Raw genomic sequence first — 12,901 nt, forward strand, 5'->3', positions numbered from 1 at the left:
AGCTTCTACCACACTTTACAACTCAACTAGGAGCCCTCACTCCTGCACTGACTGTTCTAATTGTAGGGCAGACATGATTCAAGCTAGTCATTCCTCCTAGGGGGAGTGAGGAATTTACTAAGTGAGTGGGAAGTGTAGCTATTCTCTCCAAGGGCTTGGAATTTGCTTTGGGACTAGTAGGTGCTATTGCGTTGCTGGCAAAATAAGGCAAGAACCCTCCTGTGATACTTGTGTAAACAGATATGCTAAGGTAGAGGGTTGCTAGAGCCCTGAGAGCTGAAGCTAGATCGTCCAGGGATCTCTGTGTAGGAGACAGCCTCCTGAGTGTAAGTTTCTGCCAGCCAAGGGCTGCTGTGTGTTCTGGAGTAGGTGCCACCACATTTGTCTACTCTCTACAGAGAAGTTAATCCTACTCTCTTCTAGAACTCTTGTCCACCACTCCTTATCTAGCATTAGATCATGCACCCAGCACTGCTGTAGGTATAGAATAGTTGCTGTAGCATGAGAAGCAGTTCATGTCTTAGCAACAGTCACAGCTTGTAGAGACCATTGATTAACTTTTTTACTTTGCCCAAGACATGGAGTTGTTCTAGGTTAGGTATTCTTCCTAAACTAAATTCCAGCCAAGATGTATTAGTGTGTTGCAGTTTATCCCTGGAGTGGCTAGGTTACCATGCAGATTTTAAAGTCAAGTAATCTGATATTTCACAAACAAATAAGACAGGAAATATTTATTTCCCCCCCCAACATGGAAAGAGACAGACAGTGACACCTCTGATAGGGAGACATGCATCAGTGTAGAATTGCTGTTCAGTTTTTCATCAGTTCACAGAAGAGTGCTCTAGCCTACACAAATGCTATTAGGAACGAGGTGGTTGCTTGGAATACTGGATGGTATCCAGTGCTGCCCCAATGTCATATTTCTTTGCCTGTAGGAGACGGGTCAACCATCCACCATCATCAGAGAAACCCATAGAGAGCATCTGAGACAGAGATTCAATCAGGCGGGGGTCTGCTTCTGTTAAATCAAGAGTTATGAGAACAAAGTGGGATTACATCTACAGTTTAACAACACACAGCAAGAAGCTGATGGAACTTGTTCTGTCCCCCTATAAACAGCAATCATACTGTGTTGTACAGCTAGTTACTTATCAAGGCTATATCCTGTGACCTGGTTTCTTAAAGAACTTAATTCTTGATGCCATATAGTTCAACAGCACATGCCTTATTGTAAATGCATGATCAAACTTGACTCTAGCCATTCTTCATGTAAAGATGTTGGAAATCAGGCAGTAGTTATTATGGCCCAGTATTCCATTACTGGCTCACCCCAGAAAGGGTCATCTTACTCTTCTGAGCTGCTCCTTAATGTCTCTGCCCCTAAGAAATACTGTCCTTGCTTTCTGTTAATTGACTGCCTTTTTCAAGTTGGCTGAATGAACCATAGTTTAACTGCTTATAGTTAGTGGTGGAATATCCTTCTTAAGAGTCTCTTACTTGCAGCGCTCCCCCCCCCCTGAATTTAATTGACTACTTCCCCATAAATCTTGGGTGTTTTCCAATTTTACTTAGTACATCTGGCAGTAGTGGTCAGTGTGTCTAGCAATTTTTCATACCAACTGAAGTGAGGTGAAAGTGACAAGCTACATGGTCATCCAGGGCAAGACAAAAAACACTCACCCTGAAGTTAACTAGCTTCTACCACCCCTCCAATGAAATGCTGCAAGAGGTGGCAACAAAAGTAGTCTTAGATGTAGTTTAGCCATAGACAAGGTTTTCTGCTCTGTTCTTACAACCCATATGATGGACACTTTTAAAAGGTCCTTCTGCTAGCAACCCAAGAAATATTAGACTTCATTGGAAAGGGACAAGTGGTTGACCAAAATACAGCTACTCACCTGGTGGGAGATGTGGATAGAGTGCAGCTTCTCGCAGTCCTGTAGGTCCTGGTCTAGGGGGAACCTGAAATGGGTCTAAAGAGCTGGGACCCTGTGTCTCTGGAATTTGGAGAGACTGCAGTTCACCTGTGGAGGGATCCACTTCTTTTGAAGTTAAGTGGGTCCAATCCTCATCACCCCCTGCAGAACTACTGGATTCACCCTGTTCCTGTAAGTATAAACAAAAAAGGAGCCAATGTCTTGCACAGTTCTCCAGAGTAGGATGCAGGCTCTGCTATTATCTACCATTGACATGAAACAGGTTCATTCCTTTCCCTTAGTGAGAGGAGTTTATGGGATTGAATGCTAAGATCTCAACAGAAGTAGCTACTCACAGGTCTATCTATACTGTGATTTGTGCTATTAAAATCCATTCCAATGATGCTACTTAGTTTATAGTAGCAAGAACCAGTTATGGCTGTGCCTAACAGCAAAAAGGAACTTGTCATGTCTCATCTAGTAAAGGAATTCACATACCTGCAACAAGAAATTGCTGTCTTCCATATCTGTGGAAGGAGGGTCTATCACCATCTCCTGCATCTGCTCGGTAATAGAACCTTCTCTCTCAGGGACAGGTTCTTTACTACTCCCTTCTGGTTTAGTCTGGCCACTCTGGCTAGTGGGACTGCCTCCAGGCTCAGAATCACTCTTCTGTGAACTTGAACAAGGGGGAGTCACTTTGCTTTTTTGTCCCCCATGTTCCACATCAATATCTACTTCAATGCCTAGGAAAACAGTTGAGGGGGGAGAAGAGTCAGTACACTTGTCCTCAAAGTACAGTCCTGGAAGTTCCTTCAGTGATCTCACATTTATCCTAGTTATTTTAAATGGGGGAGTGGAGACCGTTCTGTTTTCATCTACAGCTTCTCATCCCCTCAGGGATACTTCAAGGTAGAAGTCTAGCACTTGGTGCCAAATTGAGCACCAACTTGAAGCACATGTACAACAGTATACACGAAAATGTGCACCATCTCCATGTCAGAGCACTGCTCACTACATTTAGAGCAGGGGTTGGCCACCTTTCAGAGAGGGTGTGCCGAGTCTTCATTTATTCACTTTAATTTAATGTTTTGCATGCCAGTAATACATTAATGTTTAGAAGGTCTCTTTTGAAAAGATCTAATAAACTATTGTAAATAAATAAGGTTTTTAAAATGTTTAAGAAGCTTCAATTAAGTTAAAATGCCGAGCTCCCTGGACCAGTGGCCAGGACCTGGGCAGCGAGAGGGCCAGTGAAAATCAGCTCATGTGCCACCAATTGTCTGCCCCCAATTTAGAGGATGACGGAGGGAACTATTTACACTCACAGGAGCCAGATGAGTCACTTGAGTCACCACTGATTCTTCCCAGTTAAATACTGACATTACACAGTAAAGTAGCATATGCCTCATCTTTTGCTTCAGTCTGAAGAATGACATTCAATGTCTCTAGTATGTTTGTTGGAGAACAGACCACATCTCAGTGAAGGAGGAGTGGCCAGAAATGGCTCAGGTCTCCTATGAGGCAGAAGTCGGCCACTGTTCCTGTTGATACAAGCTATGGTAAAATGCTGGATTTGGGATAGCAGATTAAAAAAAAAGTCACTTACCAAGAGGACTCAGCATAGCTGCAACACTCTCCCCAACATTCTTTAAGAAGGTGACGTGGTCCTGCGGCTGACTGTTAAAGGCGTCTTTAAAAGAAAAATAAATTATCACTACATGTTAACAAAAGTTAGAGTACACTGTGCATCTATTCTTTCCTCAAGTTCAAAGAGGGGTTTTGGGAATTCTATCACACACACACCTTCCAGAGTCATTATGTTCCAGCAAATCTAGTTTAAAAATACATAAAGTATTAAAAAAAACTTAAATCTAAAGACTCCATACTACTATGCAAAAGTGATCATTTACTGTACCTTGAATACTTGATTGACTAAGTCATTCTATCCTTACCTTGCTCAGGGTTTGGATTTTCGGGTGCAGCACTGCCTTGTGCCTGCCCAGAGTCCTGCTCAGAGTTTCCACATGGAGTGGCAGGGCCAGGGTGCCCCCAGCCATGTATCCATGCAAAGGGTGGAACCCCATGTCTCATCTTACGAAGCCAGCGACCTCTAGGAAACCACTGGGGGGTGGGGGAAAAGAAGAAAGTTACATGAGTCCGCATATTTAGAATATTCTGAGTATAAGCCACACGATACAGGTGCCTGTTATCTACAGTTTTACATTTAGCTGTCCTCTACAGGTTCCCCTCTAGACCAGTCTTTCCCCATGCTAGAAGTTAGTTTTGCTCACCTCAAATGGATTAAGCAGTGGGCTTTGAAACATGATCATGTTGTGCTCCTTGTGGATGCCTTTCCCCTCACAGGTGCTGCATAAGTCATAGTCTGGGCAAATAGTGCATTTGAATCGAGCACCTACCACTGGTCCTTCACAGCCATCACAGATCACATTGGGGTGCACCACATTGGGGGGACGCTCCTGGTTGCATTGTGAACGGTGCTCACGTCTGCACTCCTTTTTCTCTAAAAAGAAAATGCCTTTATAGTGCAAAGGAAACAGATTGCCATTTTAAGTATTTAAAGGAATATGATCGGTTGAAAGTTTCTATCCATGTATTTTAGTACATAAATGTGCACACTCCAGCTTTTGTCACTGAAGCCCTACTAATCAGAGGTGCCCATGCCTACTCATGCACAGGAATCATATTGAATAGGATTATAAGTGGAAAGTGCAGACAGCTCCTTCCATCACTATGCTAGTTTAAGAATCCCTGCATTAGTGTGTATGTATGTATGTAACTTACAATACTGTTTAGATGTTACAGAAACCACTGGATTTTAGGGGATTACTACCTCTGAAATAGATGAGCATTTGTTTGAGTCACATTCCCAATTATTTTAATTGGAGGTATAAGGCATCAATCTTCAAGCTGTTATTTTTAGAGCAGTGGAAAGTTCTCCATTTGCTTTAATCTTTCCATTAGCTTATCTGCAGTCAGGCAAGAGTGCTGCTTTTAAACTTTAAGTGCAATCCTAGTTTTAGCAAGTTATGCGATTCCCTCCTGAGTCTGGCAAATTTTTAGAGCTCTTAGACTTCTGCATTGGAGGTTTGGCTTAGACAAGAATTGATGCTCTTGCCCTCAACTTTTGCTGCATACCACAACCTCTAGTCTGTAAGAGCAATTTTTTTTTTGTATTTTTCCTCTTCCTTCATTAGTCAAGATACTGCCTCTAAAGTCATATGCAGGAAAAAGCCAGCATAAATCTGGATCAGAGTATGATATTGAGACTAGTCTAGTCAATAGCTCCTAACTAGTTCTCATGTGAATGGGTATTAAAAAACAAACACGCAAGAGTCCTAGAATAAGAGGCCTGCCTTGAATATATTGCAATTGCTAGTGTCCCAGTCTTAAAATCAGAGCCAAATGTCAGCAATGCCCCTCAAGTGTTATGGGCCAGCATTTCCAGATTGGATTTTTACAGTGTTGCTCATATCACTCCAGTGCAAGAATCATTAGAGGACTGGTCCTCAGAACTAAGTTGTGCATTAAGGAAGTAGTTTCACACCCCATACCTATGCTTGAGAAACAGATTGTGTTTACATGAAGTGGAGAAAAAAGTAATCCATTCTCAGCCTTAATCAGCCTTATAACTTCCACAGTCTATTCCATTCCTTAACTTGTACCATTGCCAGTACAAAGATCTATCAAGTTTGTGCCCCATTGTTGCAGGCATCATGCAAACATCAATATAAAAACTTTTCAGAAAAGTTAAGAGAAAACAAGCAGGTTTAACAGATAGGATGGGAGGGACCAGGAGCAGTGATCTGTAAATCTGCAAACTGCACGTGTCAACTCTTTGAAGCTATGTGAGCACTGACTCCAACCATCAGAGTGCTACTATGAGGTATGTTAAAATGCTAGTAAAAACCAGAGGAGTACTGAATGAGTCATGATTAAGAATGAAACTGCACACCCTTTCTCACTGGTGGATAGTGCTAGTTAAGGTCCAGCCATGTTATTTTTTTCCTTAAAGTAACTATCCAATAGTGTGAATTTTGTAGTAGAGTAGAATCTGACAGTGGATTTGCTAGTTTATTCCCTGCTCAGCAAAATGGAATAGAGTTCCTCCAAGCCCATAGACACCCTTTATACTTTGTTAACCTTACCCTCAAGGGACCCATATCACTGTGCCATCCTTGCAGCAAAGGAGAACAAGTGTGGTTCCTTGCCTATTGCTCCTGAAGCAGCCAGTGTGTGATACAGAGTACCCGAGGAAGGGTGAAGCTCTGAGTACCACCTCTGCCCTACTCAGTAACTCATGACAGAAGCACAAGGCCAACCATGTGTCTCTTTGTGGTGGTATAGAGGCTGTCAAGACCAAAAAGTTACCTTTGATGTAAATACGAAAAATGCCATCCTTCACATATGGCAATGCCATCTTGAGTTCTTCATCACTGGAGAAGGCAATCATGTCCCCATCTTCATCTGGAGAAGACAGATTAATAAACTGGATAGAAGTGATAATCAGGAAGAGATACAAGTAAATCCTTGTTTTCATACAGTGACTTACACTCAGTCATCTTAAGTATTTTGCTAAGAATGGATACTAACAATCACGCAACACCTCACTGCTTTGAATGTTAGAATCTGTTAAAGTAAAGAGTGAATAAAAGTGTTGATTTATCCTCACTTCACCAATGGCCCTTGGTTCTTACTCTCAGAACCCAGATTAGACAAAAGAGGACAGTAAAACCAGTTCCAGTAAAAGCTTTGTTATCTGTCATGTTGGGGAAATGCGGGGGTGCTGGTAAATCAAAAATTCCAGTTAACTAAGAGGGAGGGAGTTTGGGGGCAGGAGGCAGGAGAAACTTTGGGGTGCTGGATCCAGGCCACACTCACCTTGGGGGGCTACACACAAGCAGCAGCCTATTCTGTCTGCTCCTAGGCAGAGGCACAGTAGGCAGCTCTGTGTGCTGCCTCTGCTCACAGGTGCCACCCCACAACTCTCATGGGCCATGGTTCCCAGATAATGGGCATTGCGGAGCCACAGCTCAGGGCAGGGGCTGTGCGCAGGACTGCCTAGCCCCACCTCCGCCTAGGAGCAGCCAGGACATGTCACCACTTATGGGCAACCACCCAAGGTGAGCACTGCCTGGATCCAGCACCCCTTCCTATACCCCAACCTCTTGCCCCCAAGCCCCTTTCCTGCACTCAAACTCCCTCTCAGAGCCTGTGCTCCCTCCTGCATTCCAAACCCCTTGTGGCCGTTCCTCTGTCTAGGAGCAGCAGAGATATGTCACTGCTTCTGTGGCACCACGTGGAGCCAGGTACGGAGTCAACCAGACTATAAACTAGACTTTCAATGAAGATCAGAAATGATGGTTATAGAGCTTTCCGGTGATAAAGTGCCAAATAAAACAGCTTTTACTGTGCTTAGACCTCAAGTTTGACCTACTTGACCATATAGTGTCGTAGCCAAGTCAGTCCCAGGATATCAGGACCAACTTCTGTTGGTGAGACACACAAGCTTCCAAGAGCTCTGTCACCAACAGAAGTTGGTCCAATAAAAGGTATTACCTCACCCACCCTGCCTCCCTACTTGAGAGTACTGTAGTTCGTTTGGTACAGAAGTATCTTCTGTTTACACACCCACCACACTGGTATCGTTTTAAAGACACACGCACTGCAGCAATAGTTGTTTTCAAGTAAGTCTCATTGTGTCTGCAGTACTACACTGCCACAGCAGCAACTCTCAGGAAGAAGCTAGGCTGCAGAACTGTAGGTGTTCTTAAGAACTGGCAGTGGTGGGAACCGAGAAAAATCTTACAAGGAAGCAATTTCACAATAAACAAGTTAATCATCTTAAGAAAACAGGCTTCTGAGTGTAAGATACTTAAGAACTAAGTAGTTAGCACTGAAATATATGTTGCTCTTTGATCAGCATAAAGTCACTGTATGAATACTACTTGAACGGCAGTTTGATATATCTCACAGAGAGAAGTGGGCAAGTCTCCTCAATGTTTTGCCAACTTGCTAAGAGCTGGTCTAGAGACTAAAGACACTGAAAGTGTGAGATGGATACTGTGTGAACTGAACTTCAATTCACGTTAGTGAAGGTTGGCAGAACAGCAGCAAGATCTTTTCCTTCTGTATTTGAGCTAAGGCAAGTCTCATTTTACGTACTTTCCTTCTAAGGCTGGTCTTCACTCACAGTGCTATAACTGTGCGGCTATGCCATTGCAGCGCTTTAGTGAAGATGCTACTATACTCCCGGCAGCATGGTTAAGCCACCTCCCTGAGAAATGGTAGCTATGTCAACAGTCCACATAAGGCTGTCCCTGCATGGGGGAGGGATGGGGTGTTAGATCAGTATAACCAAGTGGCTCGGGGTGGAAAATCCACACCCCTGAGCGATGCAGTTATATGGACATACGTTTGTAGTGTAGACCAAGCAAGTGAGAAAAATCAGGGCAGAGGGTGGGAGGGAACAGGAGTCTATCTAAGAAAGACCCCCCAAAAAATTAGGATTGTCCCTATAAAATCAGGGCATCTAGCCACCATACCAAGCCTTAAGCATTTACAGAGGTACAAAAAAAAAAAAAAAAAAAAAAAAAAAAGCGCAGCTTATGGAACTTGTGTAAGGAAGTTAAGCTCTTAAGGCAAAACTGTGGCACAAAGCACTGTTCCAAGAGCTGTTTGGTGTGCCTGTTTTCCTTCGGGGGGCAGCCAGGTCCCCTCTGGGGCATATCGTATCAGACAGAAGTTATATCAGGCTCCTAGTGACATACAGTGGTGTTCTCCCTTCCTCTTTGAGGCATAAAAAACGCTCATTTATCAAGAAGCCTGTGAAGTTTCGTTACTGCGTGTCTGATGGCTGCTGAGAACAGCCAGCCAAGCCACGCCCCAGGCCTACGATCAGCTGAGTGCAGACATACCCGAGGTCTCGCCACCGGGTCAGCTCAGCCCGCGGGGTTACTGTTCAGTCACAAGCACTCGCTAAGGTGCCACCAAACGGGGGGGGGGGGGGGTATAAAGGCTTTTCTGCCCCCATCGGAGACCCCGGCGGTCTCGGGACAAGCCTCCCGCGCAGGGCTGGCGCCCAGCGGGTCAGGGTGGTTCGCGGGGCCCAGCCCGCTCCGGGCAGCGGCGGCCCCCAGGCGAACCCTCCAGGTGTCCCTCCGTCGCCTCCTGTCACCACACCGGGGACCTGGGCCTCGGTCATTAGGACCCTCCCCCAGCGCCGGTCACCCCCGCGGGGCGCTCACCCTTGTAATTCATCTGGAAGGCGCCGGGGGCCGCGCCGGCCCGCAGCAGCCCCGGGAAGATCTCGCAGATCTTGTCGCGCACGGCCTGGTAGCGGGCAGGCGGCTCGAGGGCGAAGCGGCGGATCTCGCGGACCGTCTCCTCCTTGCCCAGCAGGTAGGCCTTCACCGTCAGCGCGGCCATGGCGGGGCTGTGGCGCAGCGCGAATTGGCGGCGGAGAGGCGGCAGCGGCCGAAGCTGTGGCGAGAGCGCGGCTCGGACCCGTCAGCTCCCTCCGGCCGCCTTATACCCCGGGGCCGGGAGGCCGGGCCTGAGCCGGGAAAGTCCCCACCCCTCGGCGCCCCGCTAGGGGGAAGGCAGGGCGGGACCCAGCGCGACTCGGGCACCTTCTCAGCGCCCGGGCCCGGCTCCAGGGCTTGAACCTGAGGAGCCCGCCCTGGGGGGGGTCTAGATTCGGGGGAGGGGACTGGCGCCTGAGGAGACGGGGGTCTGGACTCTGGAGACTGGGGCGGGGGAGGGGGCTGGAGCCTGAGGAGACGGGGGTCTGGATCGGAGGGGTCTGGACTCTGGAGCCTGAGGAAACGGGGGGTCTGGATCGGAGGGGTCTGGACTCTGGAGATTGGGGAGGGGGAGGGGGCTGGAGCCTGAGGAGACGGGGGTCTGGATCGGAGGGGGCTGGACTCTGGAGCCTGAGGAGACGGCGGTCTGGATCGGAGGGGTCTGGACTCTGGAGATTGGGGAGGGGGCTGGAGCCTGAGGAGAGGGCGGTCTGGATTGGAGGGGTCTAGACTCTGGAGCCTGAGGAGACGGCAGTCTGGATCGGAGGGGGCTGGACTCTGGAGCCTGAGGAGACTGGGGAGGGGCTGGAGCCTGAGGAGACGGGGGTCTGGATCGGAGGGGTCTGGACTCTGGAGCCTGAGGAGAGGGCGGTCTGGATCGGAGGGGGCTGGATTCTGGAGACTGGGGCGGGGGAGGGGGCTGGCGAGTGAAAAGACGGGTAGGGGAGGACAGGCAGCTAGAGCCTGGCATGGGGGCTGGGGAGAGGGAGGTATTTCGCTCTTGGTACTGGGAGGAAGTGATACCCGATCCCGAGTGGGTGGCGACAGCTCACAGGGAACTCGCCTTGTCAAAGCCATAGATAACCGTGACTCTGCACTTTCCGCTCTGCTCCACTCAGAGAAGATGAGGTGAGGAAGGCCTGCCTGGCACTAGCTGCCCAAGCCCACCTGATGTTTTGGGTGGGGTTCAGCCCCCGCCCCCAAGAGCAATAGGTAACACAGAAGGTCTTGCTCGCAAGTGGCTCCATAGGTGGTCAGAAAGACCACAGGACTTGGGACTGAATTAAACTGATGTTCACACTAAGGCCAATAGTTTATCCTTACTGTAAAACCACTGAAGGTAATACAGGTATAGTGGGGAGGAATTTGGCCCATTGAGTCTAAAGCACAATTTAGAAAGATGCAATTAGATTTAAAAGAATATTTTAGAAAAAGAAGTTTTTATCTACAACATCAATAACAAGAGTTAATACAGTATTTGTGTTCTGGCAGCATCCAAAGAATCGGGTCAGGACTGGGGCCCCATTGTGCTAGGTAATATACAAATACATTTTTTCAGAGCAGTACCATGTCTATGTTGTATTTTAAACACCTATTGTATGCCTCACTCTTTACACTATTCTTTTACCTTTTGTGACGCTATCTTATTGTTTTACTTGTATTAGTACAAATTACTAACCATCCATCCTAAGTCTATTGTTGATGAAACAGGAGACAGTTATAATGAAGGACAGTTTGTGTTTACTATTTAATCCACTGTGCTCACCCCAAAAAGTAATATAATACTGATTCTGCTGTGTGTTGGACTCTTGCCCCTCCCTGAAGTGTTTTGAATACCAAGAGGGAGTGAGGCAAGTTGCAAGATACAGAAATCTGTACATTAGAACTGTATTCATATTATTCTTCCTCCAGTGCCTTTTTATCCTTGTACGCCTCTTGTGTGTTCTCCTCTTTCTGGTTGTCTCTTACCTTTCTTCCTTTTATTCTCTTTCCAGATCCCAGTCTTTTTTGTCTCTTCTCAACAAAGCCAGCAGTTTCTTTTTACTTGACTCTGCTTTAACAGGGCTATTTAACTCCATGCTACCTTCAGATTTCAACTAGTCCACTTTTGGCAATAGATGTGCTGAGGAAATCTGTCTCCCAGCACAAAAGAATGAATGGTTCCAAGTGTAGGAGACAAGCAAGGGAGTGTTGGGTTCTTTTAATCAAAATATAAAACTCTAAAGCTCTATATAAGAGCTTCAAATGAATGAGTGACTACAGATAATATTTAATGTCTTCAGGTCTCAGTGTAATGGAAATATGATTCAGTTCACCTGAAAGTGATTTAACAAATCTTCAGCACCCTCCAGTAGCTGCCAGTTGGTTTTGATACCTGAGGCTTGTCAGTGGTTTTAAGCTTGGTTAGTTAAATACAACAACATCTGTGCATCATTCAAGAACCTAACAACACTGAGGAATGAAAATGAAATTGATGCTTCTGTCATTTTACAACACAGCATCCAAGAACCTCTGGTGTGGAAACATGACTGCCTGCATAACTTCTGGTATGCCACAGTATGATATCCCAGGACTTTCAGCACTGAGACACAGTAGTGTTACTGTATCTCACTCTATGGTAGACGTGGCATCTGAGACCCTTTAGCCCTGACTGGTTGTGTTGCTTCCATAATGTTATTGAGCAATGATAGGCAGGATGGAGTGGTTGGCGGAATGGGGCTCCAAAATCCATACTCTTTGATAATCAGAAGGTGAATGTGTTAATAAACAAGATCTGCCTCAGATTCAATAGGTAGCATATACCTGCTCTCCTCTTAGTAAGTGTAGCTAAGTAATTGTTCTAATCATCTCTCCTGGATCTGGATTTTTGGGAACTAAAAATAGCTGCTTGCTGACATCAGGAAGGATGTTTGCAAGCTTTCCAAGTTTGTTGGCAGCAATATTTGCAGATCAGATACAGTTGACAGGATCTTTAATCAGGTCAGATAAGAGTCCAGCTGGCAGAAGAAGCTGTCTGAACCTTCCAAGTATAATTAAAGATGGATCAATGAGTATTAGGCACCCAGTTGGTGTTAATTTTGTTTCGCCTTAAGGGCCTGCTTCCCTGATTTTTAGTGACACGTACTTAACCTAAGGGGAAATCTTGAGTGGCCTTGTCATTAATTAAATGCTCTTTAAAGTTAAGAGAAAGATTTTTTTCTTTTTTAAAATGAAGAAATTAAAAAAAAAAGACATATTTTAGACTCAGCAGTATATTCAGCCTCCCCAATTAATCAATGAAATGTTTGAAGACACAAGTTGATTTTAAATTAATTATGACTTTTTTAAGTATATTTATTTTTATAGTAGACAGATTTGCTCCTTTTTGCCTTAGGAAGAACCACTTGAGTTGCTTGGTAATAATGTTTTATGGCCATTGATCTGGCTTGAAGTGATAAGTTACTGTTTAAACACAAGAGCAAGTAAATAGTGCTGTGTCTGTAATAAAATATTTTACCAGGTTTGGAAACACAGGTACATGGGGCTAATGATCCTAAACATGAAAGGGTTTATGGTCAAAACAGAGACATAATTCACTAGCCCTCCCTTTTTTTCATCTCATTTAAATTTGGGATTATTTCAAAATGTTAGTGAAAGTTATTGAGTTGACATTACAGAAGA

At 45.5% G+C, this 12,901-nt stretch overlaps 1 protein-coding gene across 3 annotated transcripts; it reads right to left on the reverse strand.

Annotated features, from left to right (window-relative positions):
- Nucleotides 1-716: 716 nt before the first annotated feature.
- Nucleotides 717-9,451, reverse strand: SQSTM1 (sequestosome 1). 3 transcript variants are annotated; one of them, XM_030572849.1, is made up of 8 exons: nucleotides 9,185-9,451; nucleotides 6,309-6,404; nucleotides 4,337-4,455; nucleotides 3,872-4,040; nucleotides 3,526-3,609; nucleotides 2,415-2,662; nucleotides 1,899-2,106; nucleotides 717-1,018 (listed from the first exon to the last, which is right to left on the reverse strand). In XM_030572849.1, exons 1-8 carry the CDS (start codon nucleotides 9,363-9,365, stop codon nucleotides 861-863), a joined length of 1,263 nt encoding a protein of 420 aa, XP_030428709.1. In that variant the 5' UTR covers nucleotides 9,366-9,451; the 3' UTR covers nucleotides 717-860. The 3 variants fall into 3 exon arrangements, with proteins under 3 accessions (XP_030428709.1, XP_030428707.1, XP_030428708.1); XM_030572847.1 differs by having other exon boundaries at nucleotides 4,211-4,455; XM_030572848.1 differs by having other exon boundaries at nucleotides 4,211-4,440; nucleotides 9,185-9,450.
- Nucleotides 9,452-12,901: the final 3,450 nt, after the last annotated feature.

Source organism: Gopherus evgoodei, chromosome 8 (genome assembly GCF_007399415.2).
Source record: "Gopherus evgoodei ecotype Sinaloan lineage chromosome 8, rGopEvg1_v1.p, whole genome shotgun sequence".
Lineage (NCBI taxonomy): Eukaryota > Metazoa > Chordata > Testudines > Testudinidae > Gopherus > Gopherus evgoodei.

Excerpts from the sequence above, each read along its gene's own strand:
- SQSTM1 (XM_030572847.1), bottom strand. The coding sequence starts at position 9,365 with ATGGCCGCGCTGACGGTGAAGGCCTACCTGCTGGGCAAGGAGGAGACG. Across the intron at positions 4,041-4,210 it reads CACTGCTTAATCCATTTGAG|TGGTTTCCTAGAGGTCGCTG; the intron begins GTGAGCAAAACT and ends CCCACCCCCCAG. Across the intron at positions 1,019-1,898 it reads CTATCCACATCTCCCACCAG|AAGCAGACCCCCGCCTGATT; the intron begins GTGAGTAGCTGT and ends TTGATTTAACAG.